The sequence below is a fragment of the Trachurus trachurus genome (assembly GCF_905171665.1).
Source record: "Trachurus trachurus genome assembly, chromosome: 10".
Lineage (NCBI taxonomy): Eukaryota > Metazoa > Chordata > Actinopteri > Carangiformes > Carangidae > Trachurus > Trachurus trachurus.
The window spans coordinates 990,661-1,012,445 of NC_139894.1; the positions used below are offsets into that span (position 1 = coordinate 990,661).

General features: G+C 43.5%; 1 protein-coding gene and 1 pseudogene across 2 annotated transcripts; both read left to right on the plus strand.

Annotated features, from left to right (window-relative positions):
- Nucleotides 1-157: 157 nt before the first annotated feature.
- On the plus strand, nucleotides 158-1,819 carry LOC310993032 (E3 ubiquitin-protein ligase TRIM21-like; the record flags this gene model as incomplete). The annotated part of the gene is made up of 1 exon (XM_083981284.1): nucleotides 158-1,819. One exon carries the CDS (start codon nucleotides 158-160, stop codon nucleotides 1,817-1,819), a length of 1,662 nt encoding a protein of 553 aa, XP_083837410.1.
- Nucleotides 1,820-7,754: 5,935 nt separating this feature from the next.
- Nucleotides 7,755-13,631, plus strand: LOC310992943 (E3 ubiquitin-protein ligase TRIM21-like; annotated as a pseudogene). Its single transcript has 3 exons — nucleotides 7,755-7,824; nucleotides 11,841-12,608; nucleotides 12,902-13,631. The product of its transcript is annotated as an E3 ubiquitin-protein ligase TRIM21-like (transcript).
- The last annotated feature ends 8,154 nt before the right edge of the window (nucleotides 13,632-21,785 follow it).

Below are 21,785 nucleotides of genomic sequence, written 5' to 3' on the forward strand. Positions count from 1 at the left end.
AATATAGAGGTCTTTGCATTCCTCGTTGCACTGGACTGCATACACCAGATTGCTTTTGTGGGTGTGTGGTGTTCTGTCCTTGGGATGTACCAGTCTCTGTCTGAGTGTGTTGCTGATTAAACTAATGTGTGTGTTTTGTCTCCCTCAGTGTGTAGACATGTCTGCTGCCAGCAACCTGAGGTCTGAAGATCAGTTCCTGTGCTCCATCTGTCTGGATGTCTTCACTGATCCAGTCACCACATCATGTGGACACAACTTCTGTCAGAGCTGCATCGCTCAGCACTGGGACGTTAATGTACCATATCTATGTCCAATGTGTAAAGAGGTTTTCAATGTGAGACCTGAGCTGAAGATCAACAGGTTCATCTCTGAGATGGTGGCTCAGTTCAGACGTGAAGCTCAACAGCAAACCAGCAGCAGCAGCTCAGAGCAACAAGTTTCCAAACCAGGAGAAGTTCCCTGTGACGTCTGCACTGGAACCAAACTGAAGGCCCTGAAGTCCTGCCTGGTGTGTCTGGCCTCCTACTGTGAGACTCACCTGGAGCCTCATCTGACAGTGTCAGGTCTGAGGAGACATCAGCTGATGGAGCCTGTGGAGAACCTGGAGGACAGGATGTGTAGGAAGCACGATAAACCTCTGGAGCTGTTCTGTCAGACCGACCAGACATGTGTCTGCACGCTCTGCTCTGTTTTAGACCACAAGACTCATGAGTTTGTTCCTCTGAGAGAAGAATATGAAGGAAAGAAGGCAAAGCTGCAGAAGACAGAGGCTGAAACTCAGCAGATGATCCAGAAGAGACGACTGAAGATTGAGGAGATGAAACAGTCAGTGAAGATCAGTAAAGCTGCTGCAGACAGAGAGAAAGCAGAAGGTGTTGAGGTCTTCACTGCTCTGAAGGAGTCTGTTGACAGAGGCCTGAAGCAGCTCATCAAGGAGATCGAAGAGAAACAGAAAAGCTCAGAGAAACAGGCTGAAGACTTCATCACAGAGCTGGAACAGGAAATCTCTGAGCTGGAGAAGAGAAGCACTGAGGTGGAGCAGCTCTCACTCTCTGAAGACCACCTCCACCTCCTCCAGAGCTTCCCATCCCTGAAAGCTGCTCCACCCACCAAGGACTGGACACAGGTCCGAGTCCATCCACCATCATATGAGGGGACTGTGGTGAGAGCTGTGTCTCAGCTGGAGGAGACGCTCCGTGGACAGATGAGGACGATGACGAAGACAAAGCTGAATCTGAAGATGAAGATGAAGAGGGTCCAGCAGTTTGCGGTGGATGTGACTCTGGATCCTGATACAGCAAATCCTTATCTCATCCTGTCTGATGATGGAAAACAAGTTCACTGTGGTGATGTGAGGAAGAAACTCCCAAACAACCCACAGAGATTTTCTGTTGATCTCTATGTCTTAGGAAAACAGAGTTTATCTTCAGGCAGATTTTACTTTGAGGTTCAGGTCAAAGGAAAATCTGCTTGGGTTGTGGGAGTGGCCAGAAAGTCGACTGACAGGAAGGGATCCATCACACTGACTCCTCAGGACGGTTACTGGACGATATGGTTGTTAAAAGGAAATGAGTACATAGCTGGTGTTGACCCCCCAGTCCGTCTCACTCTGAGGTCTGGTCCTGAGAAGGTGGGGGTGTTTGTGGATTATGAGGAGGGTCTGGTCTCCTTTTATGACGTAGATGCTGCAGCTCTCATCTACTCCTTCACTGGCTGCTTCTTCACTGACAAATTACACCCACTCTTCTGTCCCAGTGATAATGATAGAGGTAAAAACTCTGCCCCTCTGATCATCTGTCCTGTCTATCAGACTGAGTAGATCAATTAAATGACTTTTTAAATTCTGTCTTGTGTTTAGGCAAGGGAAGGCAAGGCAATTTTATTTGTATAGCCCGTTTTTACAAACAGTTTGTCTCAAAGGGCTTTACATGGCATCGTAACAACATCCTCTGTCCTTAGACCCTCACATCCACTGAGGAAAAACTCCATGGAAAACCCTTTTAACAGGGAAAACCAGGAGAAACCTCAGGGTGAGCAACAGAGGAGGGATCCCTCACCCAGGACGGACAGACGTGCAATAGATGTTGTTACAGACAAGAAAACAGTTTACAGTTTATGACACAGAATGTGCGAAATATGGAAATGTTAGTTTAATGGAAATCAAACTTACTGTTTCTAGATAAATCACCTGATGAATTACTGTGTTGTATTATGAATATTACTGTTGAAGCTGCAGTGAATAGTGAAGCCTGATACGCTGAGTCACTGTTTATTGATCCATCAGATTCTAATAGATGTCCTGGTTTTATTACAATAAATTCTTAAACTCTGTTTTCATCTCAATAAATATATTAACATATCTGCTGCTGTGTGTGTGTGTGCGTGTGCGTGTGCGTGTGCGTGTGCGTGTGCGTGTGTGTGTGTGTGTGTGTGTGTGTGCGCGTGCGTGTGCGTGTGCGTGTGCGATTTTCTCACGCGTTGGACCTTCGGGGAGACGTCAGCTGATTTTAATGATGATGTCAGCAGTGACAAAAAACAAGTCAAACTGTGAAGCAAAACTCATCTGATCATAATAATCAATCAATTTGTTTATTAATAATGAAGATTATTCTACTACACATCAGAGGTTTTGCCCATCCAAACGTAATTATTCTCAATAATAAATGTTTTTTTCAGGTAAAATACATTAATTTATAAATATTATTCTGTCTGATGATGCTAAGCTAACAGTCCAGGTGATCAATACCATGTGAATCATGTGATATTGACGTTGTAACAAACCAAACCAACTCAGCTTATTGTCAAACCCACTAACAGGAAGCTGTCAGCACAACTTCTAAAGTCAGGAAGAACAACAACTAAAGGCCCCAGAACGGCCCCTCGCCTTATCGGGTCCCCAGACCTGTAGACACTGTTGGACTGTGTAGATTATATGGACACACACTATGGAGACACCATGAGGACACTGTCTTATCCTCCCTCTGTGTTTGGTCCGTCGTCCTCAGCTGAACCTCGTCTCATCTGTCTGTGAATATTTAACCCTTCGTTCTGATTACCACATTAACCCCGACACATTAGAGCTCATCAGAGCAGAGTGAGAGACGACTTCTTCCTCTGGAGCCTGAACTCGACACGGACGCCTCAGCGGGGCAGGAAGTGATGTCAGAGCCGCTAACAGCTGATCCAGAGTCTGGTAATGTGTGTGAACTCAAAGACGTAAGGAGCCAATCAGAGCTCAGCGGGTCAGACAGGTGTTGGACCTCATTTACATATCCTCGTTTATTGTTTATCCAACTGTTTAAGACAGATTGAATTGATTTCTCCAAAAATTAGGAAGAGACACAGCTGCAGGTTCTGGTTCTGGTTCTGGTCCTGGTTCTGGTTCTGGTTCTGAGTCTGGTTCTGGTTCTGGTTCTGGTCCTGGTTTTGGGTCTGGTTCTGGGTCAGTGCTTGGACTCTATGCTGAATGCAGAAAGTTGCTGTATAACTGAAGGAGAGTGGGTGAGTTGTGTTTTCTTTTCTTTTCAATAGAAACCAGGCTAAGCTAACAGATGTTTGATGCTTTGTATTATGGGCTGGGACCTGATTAAGTTTGGTGTTGTTCTGAGCATTATTTGTGAGTGACTTTTTGATCAGGGTTTGTCTGTGGAGAAATAGACTGTTGTAGTGGACATTATTATGGACATAATTCACCACACCATGTTCTTGCTCAGCTACGTGGGTATTTTACTGTGACTAATGTGCGTTCCGCACGAAAGGTTTAATGTGTTACCTTGTCCGGGTATTAGCGACGCGGTCCCTTTAACTCATTGAGTGCCAACCACGTAATTTCTCGTTTTTCGTTCCCATGCGTTGAGTGCCGAAAACGTAATTTTACGTTTTTTGCTTTTTTTTTAAATTATGAAAATAGACACTTTAATACACATTATATGTAAATTTGGGGACTCTACGACGAGGAGAACTGAAATAGATGACGATCAAAGTCACATGACAGCTCATGATCTGGAAGTTTTTATCATAACTCGGCTTCTGCAAACGAGTTCTGCATGCAGATGCAGCAGCTGCTCTGCTCTCACCCGCGCTGCTGCTCCAGCTGCTCGAGCTGCTCGGAGCTGAACCAGGAAGCTCTCAGCCGACAGTCCGCCCGGTCTTCAGCTGGAGCAACACCGTGTCCTCCCCAAAGTCCTCCCGCGGTAAAATCTGATGGTCTCTGGGCCAAAGCAGACCGGCATCACCGACCCGTACCACAGAAGGACCGCGACCACCGGCGGGACCGGTCTTCCCGAGCCGCGGTGGCCGACTGACCCTCACGCTCCGCGGGGAGAAGCTGTGACACGGCACGGTGCGTCTGTGTTATTGTTGTTTAGTGGCGCCCCCCCCGCCCCCGATGGTGGTTTTGTGAATAGAACAACAACTGTTGTATATATTTATCTTATACGAGCCCTTTGATCCAGAAATGCGAGTGTCAGAAGAGCGACAGACACAAACAGCGCACCTTTCATAAAAGACGCTGTATCTCCTTTTCTAGAAAAAAAGGAGGGATTTTGGTGAAACCCAGCCATGTTTAGCTTGACTTTTCTCAGGAACGGAGGCACGTAGAAACAAACGGTTTGTGGCCACTTGAAGCATTAAGGTAAACCTTTCAATTGAGCCACAGTATGTGTTGGTGGCAATAATATAGAATACACTGTGGCTCTACATAAAAAGTCAAAAATGGTCTAAATTGCCGGTACACTTGACTAAAACTTTGGAAAGGAGCGCGGCACTCAATGAGTTAAGAACGCCGACTCGGCTTGTTGATATTATGGGCAGCGCCATGTTTGTAGTTAACGTCTTCTGAGTGATGAAATAAACGACACGCCGTTGCGTTGTCAAAGTGAGAAATTGACTCTTCCCTTCTAATATCGCAATTTCCACACTGTGCTGTTTGTTATGGTGCGGTCTGAGCTAAAGTTGCTACAATACTATACTATGCTACTATAGAGAAGCTGATATTTAGCAGACTTAATCTCTTGTTAGACCATGGATTAAATTTTTGCGGGAATATCCCTTTAATAGGCCGATAGTTGGCTACCTGTGCTGTGGACCCAGATTTGAAGATACAGTTGGTGTCACAGAGGCTTCTTCCAGGAAGACGGAACTGAGTGACTGATCGACTATGTGTCTAAACCATCAACATCCTCAGCTTTAAAGTTTTTTCTTATATACCTCCATCTCAGTTTTGTTTACAAGCCAAAAATAAGCAGATTTTCATCCATTGGACAAGATTGAATAGTAGAGGGAGTGAAGAGCATTGTGATATGAGTTACACTATCTATAAATAATTATCAAAAGTAGCCTATTAGCCACCACCGAAGACATTGTTCACCTCTGGTCGAGTGCTTTAGTCTCTTGTTTGTTATGCCTGCCTAGTAGTTTGTTTGAATCGACGGGTCGAGGTCATTGAGGCAGTGATAGTGGACCTTTTGACCTTTTGGACCTTTTGACTTTTTGGCCCTTTTGACCCTTTTGGACCTTTTGGACCATTTGATCTTTTGGACCTTTTGGACCCTTTGGACCCTTTGGACCTTTTGGACCTTTTGACCTTTTGACCTTTTGGACCTTTTGGACCTTTTGGACCTTTTGGACCATTTGATCTTTTGGACCTTTTGGACCCTTTGGACCTTTTGGACCTTTTGGATCTTTTGGATCTTTTGGACCTTTTGGACCATTTGATCTTTTGGACCTTTTGGGCCCTAGGGCAACAGCAGTGGCTCTGAGGCAGCTGAGTGGTTCCCAGTCTGTCTCTGCTGCTGGAACATCAGGGCCCAGTATTTCAAAACTTGTAATCTGGATCAGAATAATCCGGATAATGAAATCCTCCTTTTCTCAGTCATGGATCACGGTGATCCTGCTGACTTTATCCGAGTATTTCAAAACACTGGCAGGGTGGATCACCTTGATCCATACCTGGCCGGATACGGATTTCCAAATCTCAGGTCTCCGCCTCCGGATCTGAAACATGGCGGACTACTTCACCAAAGGAGCAGCTGGGAGCGCAACTTTCACGTCAAAAGTGTAAGTTTACTGCCGTCTAATGTGTAGCGGTTTTAAGACCATACGAACGCCAACCAACACATCATGCAAGCCAACTATTTGATTTGTCACCTACTTGAAACAAGAGCGTAACGATCTCTAATTGATCCACGGCCGTGCTAATGGGAGCTAACTCGGCTCCATTGACTTGTGTGTTAAGTTGGTAGCGGGCTAGCGACGTAGCTGCTATGTTGATCAATTTTGCGGACTTTGGTTTAATTTACATGGGAATTAATCTGACATACATCATACCTTAACTGTTTTACACTTACACCAATCTGTTCAGAGTTTATTAACGTTATGCAGGGGACTTTTTTTCTTTTTAAAGCAGGCTACCTGTGCTGCAGACCAGACTGTTGTAGTAATTAGGAAAGTAACATTACACAGCACGTGAACAATACAGTTCATTCAGAAGTGTCAGTAAAGCTGGTGATATAATGTTTTTGACCATTTCTGTGACTATTGTTTATTTCTGACTATGACAAAGATATATACTCATACACCGTCTCTTTTTACTTTCAGAGCCCACTCACAGCCATAGACCAGCAATACCACTGCTAATAAGGACAACAGTGCAACAAGAATCTCGGAAATCCTTGGAAACCTTGGTGTTTGGATTTTGAATAAAGTGCTTGAAACTGTACTTGAAATAAAGCCATTGAAACTGCTTGAAATTGTGATTGCATTATTTTTCATAGCATAAGCCTATAGCTTGGTCAGTGACCCGATTAGAAACACTTTCCTCTTAATTTGTCTTCCTTATGTAGAAGCCTCTCACTAAACATGATTACCGTATGTTCATTTATCGCACAATAACATTTGATTTGATGAAGTAAAATAATCAGTTTGTATACAAACACGTTTTGAAATACATTACTGCATGTTTTAAAATATCATTCACTTCACAAGCATTGTAAAAATGCATTTTCAAGTTTATTTTGAAGTCAAATTTGTTTTCATTAAATCAGAAGCATGAAAATATGTAAATGCTTGGAAAGTGCTTGAATGTGATTTAAATTAATAAATACAGCAGTTTCAGGATGTATGGCCAAACAATATTTTTTTGCTATGTTTTAAATTTCTTCAATTACTTCAATTATTTGTTAAAACTTAAACACTAACAATTTAGATTAAGTGTAATGAACATATTGAGTAACAAAATCAAGGAAAGTGGAGCTGAGACATTGTCAATTCAAGTCAATTCCACCTCTGAGGTGGGATCAGAATGATCCTGAAATTTTGGTATCAAGTTGATCCTGATATCTGACTTAACTTTTGAAATACCCAAATCAGCCTTTTATCTGGATTCAAAGGAGGATTGGATTACCAGAGCTGAAACCCTGATCTTCAGGATCAGGATTCTCTGGATCTGTGTTGAAATACCCAGTTTTCAGACCAGATCTAGATTTAATCCAATCCGACCAGGATAATCCTGTCAGATCACGTTTGAAATACTGGGCCCAGGAGATAAACAGCAGCTGTCACTCACACAGTTAACTCCTCCCACCTGTCAGGTGCAGCTCCACCTTTGCTCCATGTTCACCTGATAAACTCCCACAATAAAAGCACAGACACACAGAGCTGCAGTGGGAGGAGGTGGAGCAATACAGGAAACAGGGAGAGGCTCAACGTCACAGTGCAGAAGTGAAACCTAAAGTGTGAGGGATCGACGGCTGAGACGAGACAGAAAGTCAAAGTGAGTCCATCAGGAGTTTGTCAGCAACACAGCAGAGTCTCTACCAAACACTGGTGAGTACAGCTCATCATATTCACTGTGTGAGCAGCAGCTTTAACACTGAGCTTCATCTCTACTCAGCTGAAGCTTCACTCTCTTCATGTCACACTGACTCTAGTGAACTGGCTCACAACAGACCTGAGGCTGTTTGTCCACAGAGACACTATAGTCCACTTTAAACTGTCTCTGTGTCTCTGCTCTGGACTTCTATAACTCTCAGCTTCTCTCTACGCTTCACCGCATTTCCTGGTTTTAGAGCCGTCAAGGTATCACCTGCTACAGCTGCATTACTCTCTACTTCCTGCTGCTCTTTCACAATAAAAGGTTGTAGCTTTTATTGTGAAGGAGCCAGAGGAAATACAGTGTCCTTGTCACAAGTGTAGGTGTGAAAACAGGAAATACCAGATTATCAGGTGTTTAATAGACATACCGGGTGTTTAAAAACAAAAACAGTTCCGTCTGCAGAGTTCTTCTTGTTATACTTGATATAAATAAATGTGACTGTGATTTTTTAAAATAATGTACAGTGTCGTGAAAAAGTATTTGCCCCCTCCCCAATTTATTTGAATATCTGTCACACTTAAACATTTACAATCATTTGATTTGATTGGAAATTCTTTATTCAGTCACATCACATAATAGCTACAAACATTATCGACAAAATAGTGACTAAAAAGGCACAGGCAGAAGCATAATGCATGCCTGTCCTACATACCAAATTAAACTACCCAGCATTCTTACAATGTAAAAAACAAACAAACTTACAATAAGAAAAAACAAAACAAAACAAAACAACAACAACTAACAAACAAACAAGCAAATGAACAAACTAAACTAAACTAAACTAAACCAGAGGAAAAAACAGAAAAAAAGGGAACCAATAAGGTTACTAGTACTTAAGTATATTGTAGTAAATACATTTTCAAATGACAGAGAAAAAAAAACAAAAAAAAACAAACAAAGAAACTTATTTGGATATGAAACAAAGATAACCCAAGTAAACATAAAATGATGATTAAATGATGATTTAATTTTTCAAGGGAAAAAAGCTATCCAAACCTACCTGGCCCTATGTGAAAAAGTAAATGCCCCCTTGGTTAAATCATGAACTAATGTGATAAACCCTTTTTTAAAGCTGACATCAATTTCACTGTCCACACCCTGGCCTGATCACTGCCAGACCTGATGATTCCAGAAATCACTTCAACAGAACCTGTTTGAGTGAAGTGAAGGAGGCTGAGAGAGTGTTACAGTGTTACAAAGCCATTTCTTAAGCTTTAAGACTCCAGCGAACCACAGTGAGAGTCTTTGTGAACAAATGCAGAAAGCTTGGAACAGTGGTGAAAACCTGCCCAAGATGGCCACACAAGAACCATAACAGCTTCTAAAGACCTGGAGGCCTGACTTGGCTAATTAATCACAGTCATTATTATCAGAATGAGCCGCACGGCGCTCAGAGATGAGAGCTGTTCGCAGTTGGATGGCGAGGTCCGAAACAGTTGCCAAAGTTCATTGACCTATGACCTACACACCTGCAGAGCACAAGATAAGATCACCATGGGGTCTTGATGAGATGTAAAAAAAATTGAAGTTGATCAGGCAAAATCCCTAGGACAAGTTTGTTTAAATACGATTCAATTCAAAATGGCCGACTTCCTGTTGGGATTTCACCATGTCGCTAAGAGGATTTTTTGTGCGTCTTGGTGTAGGCAAGGCAAGGCAAGATTTTATTTGTATAGCCCGTTTTTACAAACAGTTTGTCTCAAAGGGCTTTACATAGCATCATAACAACATCCTCTGTCCTTAGACCCTCACATCCACTGAGGAAAACCTCCATAGAAAACCATTTAACAGGGAAAACCAGGAGAAAGCTCAGGGTGAGCAACAGAGGAGGGATCCCTCACCCAGGACGGACAGACGTGCAATAGATGTTGTTACAGACAAGAAAACAGTTTACAACAGAGAATGTGAGAAACGTGGAAATGTTAACAACAGCTGAAGAAGGAAGCTTCTAGTAGGCAAGGGAGACAGGGAGGGCAGACCAACTTAGTGGGAGGACTGGATGGCAGACTTGTTCATGGGAAGGGATGGCAGACCAGCTTAATGGGAGGACTGGATGCTAGACTGGTCCATGGGAAGGGAGGGCAGGCTGGTTTAACAACAGGGGAAAGGGGGTGATGCAGGTGGCGATTGATGCATTGAGATAGAGCTAGATTTGTGGAAACACAGAGTAGTCGATGTTGGATGGCAGACTGGTTCATGGGAAGGGAGGACAGACCAGCTTAATGGGAGGACTGGATGGCAGACTGGTTCATGGGAAGGGAGGAAAGACCAGCTTACTGGGAGGACTGGATGGCAGACTGGTTCATGGGAAGGGAGGGCAGACCAGCTTAATGGGAGGACTGGCTGGCAGACTGGTTCATGGGAAGGGCTGGCAGACCAGCTTAATGGGAGGACTGGATGGCAGACTGGTTCATGGGAAGAGAGGACAGACCAGCTTAATGGGAGGACTGGCTGGCAGACTGGTTCATGGGGAAGGGCTGGCAGACCAGCTTAATGGGAGGACTGGATGGCAGACTGGTTCATAGAGGACAGACCAGCTTAATGGGAGGACTGGCTGGCAGACTGGTTCATGGGAAGGGAGGGGAGGATTGGATGGCAGACGGGAAGGGAGGGCAGACCAGCTTAATGGGAGGATTGGATGGCAGACTCGTTCATGGGAAGGGAGGGCAGACCAGCTTAATGGGAGGACTGGCTGGCAGACTGGTTCATGGGAAGGGAGAGCAGACCAGCTTAATGGGAGGATTGGATGGCAGACTTGTTCATGGGAAGGGAGGGCAGACCATCTTAATGGGAGGATTGGATGGCAGACTTGTTCATGGGAAGGGAGGGCAGGCTGGTTTAACAACAGGGGAAAGGGGGTGATGCAGGTGGCGGTTGGTGCAGAGAGATAGAGCTAGATCTGTGGAAACACAGAGTAGTCGATGTTATCTGGCCCTCTGCGTTTTGTTTCGGCACAGATGCCTCAGGTGGGGTTCGAACCCTGGTCTAACGCATGGCCGGCAACGATGCAAACCGCTTTGCCAAGATATCAATGACCGCTTGGCAGTCTGGTTTGCACGTCCTTTATGGGTGAGTGAGTGCACCTGGTCCCTCCAAGGGGCACAATTTGGCCACGCCCATATGCAACAACTTTAAAATACAAATTTTTTTGCCAATCCCTACGTGCATGCCAAGAATCATCCAGCAAGCATGTTTAAGCCCCCAAAGATGAAATCATTTTCAGTATTTCAGCATTTATTTCGCACAACACACATGACATTGGTAGACAGAGCAGAAAAGAACAGAAGCAGATGTGTGGAGCGCCAGGTCTCCCAAGAAGCTATTTAAAGCTTATGGCGGGAGCCTCAAACGTAATACTAACGTCTTACATATTCATACATATATCAAATCATGATAGAAAACAAGACAAAACATACTTCACAGAATAGACGGAGACAATGAGACAATACATATTACCAAACAAAGCATAACATACAATCACAAGACAAATCAATAACTTACAATAGACAAAGACATAAAACAGACATACCCAGATTACGATGATAGATATGAGTTAAGAAGTTGCACCTTTAACCTTTTCTTGAAGACTGTGATGGAATTGGCTGATTTCAGTGGCGGAAGAATGATAAACATAGCAATTACAATAGGGCCTTCGCCAACGCTTGTCGTAAGTCTGCTGCTCTTCTTCATTAACAGCTTAGAAGATCAGTGATTGATTAGTGTAGTATTTCATTACTTTTCTTGGCTGTTTACACTTCAAATCTATTAGGTTAGAAAAGCACAGGGTGGCGTTCAGCTACAAAACGTCACCAGGTGTTAAATAATCTAAATTTAGGAGAGCACATACATCAGACTCTGTGTGAACGACATACGTTTACACGGCATCTCTGTTCCTCAGTTAGAGAACCAGAGTCTTAAAGAGACAGAACATTATTTTAAACTATTGTGTTTGTTTTGTCTCCCTCAGTGTGTAGACATGTCTGCTGCTGGTCACCTGAGGTCTGAAGATCAGTTCCTGTGCTCCATCTGTCTGGATGTCTTCACTGATCCAGTCACCACATCATGTGGACACAACTTCTGTCAGAGCTGCATCACTCAGCACTGGAATGTTAATGTACCATGTCAGTGTCCAATGTGTAAAGAGGTTTTCAATGTGAGACCTGAGCTGAAGATCAACAGGTTCATCTCTGAGATGGTGGCTCAGTTCAGACGTGAAGCTCAACAGAAAACCAGCAGCAGCAGCTCAGAGCAACAAGTTTCCAAACCCGGAGAAGTTCCCTGTGATGTCTGCACTGGAACCAAACTGAAGGCCCTGAAGTCCTGCCTGGTGTGTCTGACCTCCTACTGTGAGACTCACCTGGAGCCTCATCTGACAGTGTCAGGTCTGAGGAGACATCAGCTGATGGAGCCTGTGGAGAACCTGGAGGACAGGATGTGTAGGAAGCACGATAAACCTCTGGAGCTGTTCTGTCAGACCGACCAGACATGTGTCTGTGTGCTCTGCTCTGTTTTAGACCACAAGACTCATGAGTTTGTTCCTCTGAGAGAAGAATATGAAGGAAAGAAGGCAAAGCTGCAGAAGACAGAGGCTGAAACTCAGCAGATGATCCAGAACAGACGACTGAAGATTGAGGAGATGAAACAGTCAGTGAAGATCAGTAAAGCTGCTGCAGACAGAGAGAAAGCAGAAGGTGTTGAGGTCTTCACTGCTCTGAAGGAGTCTGTTGACAGAGGCCTGAAGCAGCTCATCAAGGAGATCGAAGAGAAACAGAAAAGCTCAGAAAAACAGGCTGAAGACTTCATCACAGAGCTGGAACAGGAAATCTCTGAGCTGGAGAAGACGCTCCGAGGATTGCAGACTGGTTCAAGGGAAGGGAGGGCAGAAAAGTTTAATGGGAGGACTGGATGGCAGACTGGTTCATGGGCAGGGAGAGCAGACCAGCATAATAGGAGGACTGGATGGCAGACTGGTTCATGGGAAGGGAGGACAGACCAGTTTAATGGGAGGACTGGATGGCAGTGAAGAGAAGCACTGAGGTGGAGCAGCTCTCACTCTCTGAAGACCACCTCCACCTCCTCCAAAGCTTCCCATCCCTGAAAGCTGCTGCACCCACCAAGGACTGGACACAGGTCAGAGTCCGTCCACCATCATATGAGGGGACTGTGGGGAGAGCTGTGTCTCAGCTGGAGGAGACGCTCCGTGGACAGATGGAGGAGGTGATGAAGACAATGATGAATCTGAAGAAGGTCCAGCAGTTTGCAGTGGATGTGACTTTGGATCCTGATACAGCAAATCCTTATCTCATCCTGTCTGATGATGGAAAACTTCTTATTATCTCTGAGTCGTAGGAAAACAGAGATTCTCTTCATGCAGATTTTACTTTGAGGTTCAGGTCAAAGGAAAAACTAAGTGGACAGTGGGAGTGGCCAGGAGTTTGTCAACAGGAAGGTAATCATAATACCGAGTCCTCAGAGAGGATACTGGACGATATCATTGAAAACTGGAAATAAGTACCAAGCTGGTACTGACCCCCCAGTTGATCTCACTCTGAGGTCTGGTCTTGAGAAGGTGGGGATGTTTGTGGATTATGAGGAGGGACTGGTCTCCTTTTATGACGTAGATGCTGCAGCTCTCATCTACTCCTTCACTGGCTGCTTCTTCACTGACAAACTACACCCATTCTTCTGTCCCAGTTTTAATGATGGAGGTAAAAACTCTGCCCCTCTGATCATCTGTCCTGTCAATCAAACTGAGTAGACCAATTAAATTACTTTTTAAATTATGTCTCATGTTTAATGAAAATCAAACTCACTGTTTCTAGAGAAACCACCTGATGATGTATTGTGTTATTTTGGTGTATTGTAAATATTATTGTTGATTGATCCATCAAATTCTAATAGATAATCAATAGCTGATTCTGTATGAGTGCAGGTGACCTGGTTTCTGAACATTTGTCACAAGTGTTTGAACCATATTTGAGGATCATTGTAAAAAATGTGTGTTTATGTGAAAATGAGGAATATAGTTCGTTATTGAAGAATGGTCAGCGCCAAAAGTCTCCCATCAGTCGAGTCCTGGTTTAATTACAATAAATTGTTAAACTCTGTTTTCATCTCAATAAATATGTGTATTAACATATCTGCTGCAGTGTGTTTGTGTGTGTGTGTGTGTGCGCGATTTTCTCACCTGATTCAAATGTCATCGTCAGAGACACGTTGGACCTTTGGGGAGACGTCAGCTGATTTTAATGATGATGTCAGCAGTGACACAAAAACAAGTCAAACTGTGAAGCACAACTCATCTGATCATAATAATCAATCAATTTGTTTATTAATAATGAAGATGATTCTACTACACATCAGAGGTTTTGCCCATCTAAATGTAATTATTCTCAATAATAAATGTTTTTTCAGGTAAAATACATTCATTTATAAATATTATTCTGTCTGATGATGCTAAGCTAACAGTCCAGGTGATAAATACCATGTGAATCATGTGATATTGACGTTGTAACAAACCAAACCAACTCAGCTTATTGTCAAACCCACTAACAGGAAGCTGTCAGCACAACTTCTAAAGTCACGAAGAAGAACAACTAAAGGCCCCAGAACGGCCCCTCGCCTTATCGGGTCCCCAGACCTGTAGACACTGTTGGACTGTGTAGATTATATGGACACACACTATGGAGACACCATGAGGACACTGTCTTATCCTCCCTCTGTGTTTGGTCCGTCGTCCTCAGCTGAACCTCGTCTCATCTGTCTGTGAATATTTAACCCTTCGTTCTGATTACCACATTAACCCCGACACATTAGAGCTCATCAGAGCAGAGTGAGAGACGACTTCTTCCTCCGGAGCCTGAACTCGACACGGACGCCTCAGCGGGGCAGGAAGTGATGTCAGAGCCGCTAACAGCTGATCCAGAGTCTGGTAATGTGTGTGAACCCAGAGACGTAAGTAGCCAATCAGAGCTCAGCGGGTCAGACAGGTGTTGGACCTCATTTACATATCCTTGTTTATCCTCGTTTATTGTTCATCTAACTTTTTAAGACAGATTGAATTGATTTCTCCAATGATGAGGAAGAGACACAGCTGCAGGTTCTGGTTTTTGTGTGAGGTTGTGATTGGACTTCGGTAAATACGTATTTATTAAAGCAGTATTTGATTATTGCTAATAAAAAGCCAAATAAGTTACATACTGTCCCTTTAAGAGCCTTAAGATAATCAGCTGAGTTTCGTCTTTGGTCGGAAGGGGGAAACAGGACAAAATCAGCCAGATTGTCTGTGTGTGGTGGTAGCCTTAACACAAATTCTCACAGTGAACAGCAATATCTTATAGTGTTTGTAGTATTCATAGCTCTGTACAGTGAACATAGTGGTAAAGAGCTTTACACAATGATTGACATCACCGCAAATCAATGACCATCAGGCGGCACACAGGATGGCCAATCTGATTGCAAGGGGTGGAGAGGAGAGGCTCAGTGACACAGTGAAGAAGTGAAAGTGAAAGTGAGAGATCGAGGACTGAGCTGCAGCAGTGACAAGACAGAAAGATAAAGCGAGTCCTTTGTGAAGAGTCTCTACCAAACACTGGTGAGTACAGCTCATCATATTCACTTTGTGAGCAGCAGCTTTAAGGCAATTTTATTTGTATATCCCAATTTTACAAATAGATTGTTTCAAAGGGCTTTACATAGCATCATTACAACATCCTCTGTCCTTAGACCCTCACATCGACTGAGGAAAAACTCCATGGAAAACCCTTTTAACAGGGAAAACCAGGAGAAAGCTCATGGTGAGCAACAGAGGAGGGATCCCTCACCCAGGACGGACAGACGGGACAGAGATGTTGTTACAGACAAGAAAACAGTTTATAACATGGAATATGTGAAAAAACATGGGAGTGGAATTGGTCAGTAAACAAGAGCTGATGAAGGCAGAGGGAGTGGCGAGTTTAATGGGAGTAATGGATGGCAGACTGGTTCATAAAGCAGGCAGCGGTTGGTGCAGAGGAGAGGAGAGGAGGGGAGGGGAGGGGAGGGGAGGAGAGGAGAGGAGAGGAGAGGAGAGGAGAGGAGAGGAGAGGAGAGGAGGGGAGGAGAGAGTAGAGGAGAGACATCCATGTAACCTGATGCAGTCTAAGCCTATGGCAGTGTAGATATAAAATAGGAAACACAGAGAGAGTGAGAGACACCAAGGCCAAACTACAAAATGCAAAGTAATGGCAGTTCAAAATTGTGCATGAGGAGAGGAGAGGAGAGGAGAAGGAGAGAAGGAAAGAAGGAGCGAAGGAGAGGGCTCCATGTAACCAGATGTGTCCCCCAGCAGTCTAAAGGGGGGTACACACGGTTACACCCCGCCTTTCCAAAAATAGACTTCGGAACAGCGGTGTTTCGGGGGAACGTTCGGAATAGCTGTGTTTCGGAGTGGGGGGGTTTCGGAACAGCGGTGTGTCGGAATGTAGAGCCGTCCCCGGTATACACACTACAGGATTCTTCAAACCTTCTGGGATTAGGGGACCACACACTTGATGAAAACAAAAGACAGATCGCACAATATCTCTCTGCTTGCGCGGTGGAACGTGACTTCAGTGTAAACAAACATGGCTGACAAACAGGAAGATGCAACGGTGGTTGTTTTCGGCCTTTTACTGACTTAAAAAACAACAACAAAAACGACCATGGAAAAAGTCATGGAGACGGCAGGAATGTGGGCTGTCTGCGTTACAGCATGAGTCACAAGTATTACAGATAGCTTGGAGAGCAGCGCTGTGCACTGTGGCCCTGATACCCGCGTCACCATGGCAACAGGTAAACAAAAGTCAGTCAGCTGAATCAGCTCGCGTCCTGATTGGCTGTTGGTCCGGTACACGTGACATTACACACTGTGCGTGCTCGGAACACCCCACACACTACAGGATTTCTAGTCGCAAATATTAAACTGTTCATTATTTATGATCTCTCCTTCCGACGCCTTCTGAGCGGATCGGACCTGACAAAATCACTCTGAACACACCCCACACCACAGGAACATCAGAGGCCTTTGCTGGCTTTGAACTGTTTGTAAAAAACGGGCTATACAAATAAATTTGCCTTGCCTTGCCTTGCCTTGCCTTTGATCGTAAAGGGGACATTAGGACAAAAATCGTCCCGATTATCCTGTAGTGTGTACCCCCTGTAAGCCTATAGCAGCGTAGCTATAAAATGGTTCAGAGCTACCTGAACCTGAACCAGCCCTAACTAAAAGCCCTGTCATAAAGGAAGGTCTTAAGTCTAGACTTAAATGTAGTTAGAGTGTCTGCCTCTTTGACCCATGGAGAGAGCTGGTTCCACAGTAAAGGAGCCCGGTAACTGAAGGCTCTACCTCCCAGTCTGTTTTTAGAGATACTGGGAGTCACTAACAGACCTGCGTTCTGGGAGCGGAGTGCTCTGGTAGGACAGTAAGGAATGATTAGTTCTTTCAGATAGGTTGGAGCTTTATCATTAAGAGCCTTATAAGTCAGCAGAAGGATTTTGAAGTCTATTCTAAATCCTACAGGAAGCCAGTGGAGAGAAGCTAAGGTGGGAGAGATGTGCTCTCTCTTCCTAACTCCTGTCAAAACCCTCGCTGCGGCATTCTGGACCAGCTGGAGACTCTTTAGAGAGTTTTTCGGACATCCTGACAGGAGAGAGTTGCAGTAGTCTAGCCTAGAAGTGATAAATGCATGCACTAGTTTCTCAGCATCACTCTGGGAGAGGATATTCCTAATCTTAGTGATACTGTGCAGATGGAAGAAGGCGGTTCTAGTCACGTGTTTTATGTGGGAGCTAAAGGAAAGGTCCTGGTCAAAAATGACTCCAAGGTTTCTTGCAGTTATGGTGATGCCATCCAGAGTGTCCCTGAGATGTTTAGGTCCAAACACAATAACCTCTCTTTTTGTTGAATTGTGGCCTTAACCCAATTATAAGTGGAAAACGGACATTCATGCAAATGCGTTAGTCCGATAAATACTGGACTTCAGACTAAAGCACCTAGATAATGAAATTGGAAATTGTTTTTCTTCTGCATGTGTTCGCCTTAATTGGACTGAAACTGGACAATCCATGTGCAAATAACAGAAGGCCTTGTTGTTTGTTTTGAGATGGAAAAATCATTAAATTATTGTAATTCAATAAATTGTTCAACTCTGTTTTCATCTCAATAAATATGTTTATTAACATAGTATCTGCTGCAGTGTGTGTGTGTGTTTGTGTGTGTGTGGTGTGATTTTCTCACGTGATTCAAACGTCAGCGTCAGAGACACGTTGGACCTTCACGGAGACGTCAGCTGATTTTAATGATGATGTCAGCAGTGACAAAAAAACAAGTCAAGTCAAACTGTGAAGCACAACACATCTGATCATAATAATCAATCAATTTGTTTATTAATTATGAAGATTATTCTGCTCCACATCAGACGGTGTGTGGTCCATCTCAATAATAAATAGGTTTTACCTCCTGGTCCTCTGACCTACAGGTAAAATACATGAATTTATAAATATTATTCTGTCTGATGATGCAAAGCTAATGTGATCAATGTGATGAATAACATGTGAATCATGTGATATTGACGTTGTAATAAACCAAACAAACTCAACTTATTGTCAAACCCACTAACAGGAAGCTGTAACCACAACTTCTAAAGTCACGAAGAAGAACAACTAAAGGCTATATAGATATAATTCTCACTTATGATGAAAAAAAACTTAAGGGAAAGGGCTTGTTTTTGTTGAATATTTTTATTTTACAATGACAATATTATATCCATGAATGTAAATGGTAAAAAAAAAAAAAAAAAAAAAAAAATTATGAGTTTTAAATAGAAATAAGATATTACATGCAGCTATTACAAAATATGAAAGACAGAAAAGCTATATAAAAACCTTGGAATATTATAATTTCTATATGACAACTATACAGTATGATTTAATAATACCTATAATATCTAGTATATAATATTAATACCCCTTTCAATGTATATATGTATATATTTTTTGTTTATCTGTTCATTGTATGTTTATTGTTTGTATATTTGTATGTTTGTATATATGTTTTAAAAAAAAAGAACAACTAAAGGCCCCAGAACGGTCCCTCATTTTATCGGGTCTGAGAACGGTCCACATAGGCTAGTAAAAAAAAAATTATAATTTGATATGACCAAGACACGTAAAAACAAAAACACGGCCGTTTTCATCAATTTACCAGCCAGTGGGCAACACACATACATTGGAGTGAACGGGTTTTCTGGGCGCTTTTGCAATACCCATATCCTGCCACTAGGGGCGCAAAACCCTTACCACCAATGGTGGTGTCGTTACTCTCTTTTCCAGTGCTCAAACTGTGACACAACTGCTCTAATGAAAGATGCTGTTCAGGTGCATCATGGGAAATGTAGGATCCGGTGTGTCTTCATCACTGCTGCTCAATAAACACACAGACAGACACACACACACACTGTGCTGAAGTGTGTGTGTGTGTGTGTGTGTGTGTGTGTGTGTGTGTGTGTGTGTGTGTGTGTGTGTGTGTGTGTGTGTGTGTGTGTGTGTGTGTGTGTGTGTGTGTGTGTGTGTGTGTGTGTGTGTGAATCTGAATTCGGAGCAGAGCCGTGTTCAGGACTCTGGTCTCTGTGCGGTGAATGCTAAACGTGGGCGGGGTCGTCGGGATGGGAACCAGTCGGAGCGGCGGGTTCATTAGCGGCGAGCCGACGCCGACATTAAACAGGGAGATTACCTCCGGCCTCGTTCCCACATCCCGACGCTTCCTTATCACACAGTAATTAGTGCAGCGGAGACGACTCGCCCTTCAAGCTGCAGACTGAGTTTCATTAAAGCAGAAGTGAGTGGTCCGGTCGTTTTGGCTAATGCTGCGTTCCAGGCAGGCTTTTGAAATCATAAATTACAGCTTCAAGTCACAACTTACGACTTTGTAGCGTTCCAGGCAACCCACTCGTGTTTTTCCGACCTGTTTTACCGATGAAAGTCACTATAACGGCCACTCGTAACTTCTGACCTGTGAACTCGTACCAGATCGAACTGGTACCACTTCACAGGTCGGAAAAATACGAGTTTCCTTGAACGCACCATAACAGTCCTCGTCGCTACGTCACCACATTCACGGCGTCCCTTGGCTGCACACACAGCCCTGCATGCCGTTCTCTCTCCTCATTGGATAAAAACTGTAGGATACGATAAATGTTTTCTCTTCGGCTCAGAGCAGAGCAGAGTGACTGACAGACCCGTGTTTCAGTCCAAACACTCTATGTAAGTGATTGCTGTCGGAAGATATAACTATTTAAGACTTATATTAACACAAATATATCACTTACTTCTGCTTTAAGCTGAGATCAAGTGTGATCAGCTCAGAGGTCAACGACACACACACACACACACCTCACTGACACACACACACACACACACGCACACAGACACAGGCGTGAAACTACAGGTAATAGCTAGAGAACTATTTCCTGACAAACAGCAGCGTATCCATCCACTCAGGTGTTTTGTTTTTGTCTCAGTGGAAACATGAACCCTGAAGAAGTAGTTCCAGTCTAACGCCACCTGTTACTGTTAGTGCTGCTGAATGTGGATCAGTCCGCCGCTGAAAGTAGTCCCTCCTCCTGTCAACGTGTGTTTGTCTGAACCAGTTTGATCTCGCTGTGTCACGGGGGGCAGGAACGCTGACTCAGCACTTTCATCATAATATAAGAACAACTATTGTACTTTTATATGAAGATACAACACCTCGTTAAATGACGTCAGACTGTCTGAAGTGTTTCTCTGGGATCCTGATAAAGACACTGTTTTAGTTGTATAACACACTCTCTGTCAGTCAAACAAGAAGATAAGATAAGATAAGATAAGATAATATAAGACAAGAAAAGAAAAGATAAGATGAGATAAGATGCAATAAGATAAGAAAAGAAAAGATATGATAAGATGAGATAAGAGAAGAAAAGATAAAATAAGATAGGATAAGATGAGATAAGATGCAATAAGATAAGAAAAGAAAAGATATGATAAGATAAAATGAGATAAGAAAAGAAAAGAAAGGATATGATTTGATATGATATGATAAGAAAAGAAAAGATAAGATAAGATGAGATAATGAACATAAAGTGGAGAGAATAAACAAATGCGTAAGACAATAACAACATGTAGTTTGATATTTACAATAAACACAAGGTCACAAGAAAAAGAAAATGAGTGTGATGATCAGTCATTAATCAGATCAATGACAGGTTTCAGTTTCGTGTGTGTGTGTGTGTGTGTGTGTGTGTGTGTGTGTGTGTGTGTGTGTGTGTGTGTGTGTGTGTGTGTGTGTGTGTGTGTGTGTGTGTGTGTGTGTGTGTGCTCGGCTGCAGGAGGCAGATGTGTCTGACATCTGTGTGATGTCAGCGACTTGTCAACACGTTGTTAAAGGGATAGTTCAACATTTTTGAAAATTGGCCCATCGCCATGATCCCCCTAGTAATAGCAGTAGGTTCGTTACCTTTAATTGTTGGTCCAAGCTGCTTTTAGATCGGGGGAGAAGAATACCGAGCGGCGCAGCTACACTACGGAGGCTAATGGAATTTCTTGGTTTTGCTCATCAAACTCAGCAAATACACAACCAAAAAACTCAAAAACGCTGTGGTGGACAAGTTGTGACCTGCACATTCACCACGCTATGAGATAATAGCGGAAAGTTAAGAGAAGTGAAGCAAATACTCGGAACTACTTTCTTCAGTGAACCACTGGTCGGAGGGACACAGTGTGCGCACCTCAGCCAGTGCCGTAGTATACGGACGTATCTGCAGTAAACAGGCGCTTTTGAAATCACTCCGCCGAGCAGCCGTCTAGAGTGTAAAGTCCGACTTTGCCTCTAAAACAACTCCATCTCGCAACTTTCCGC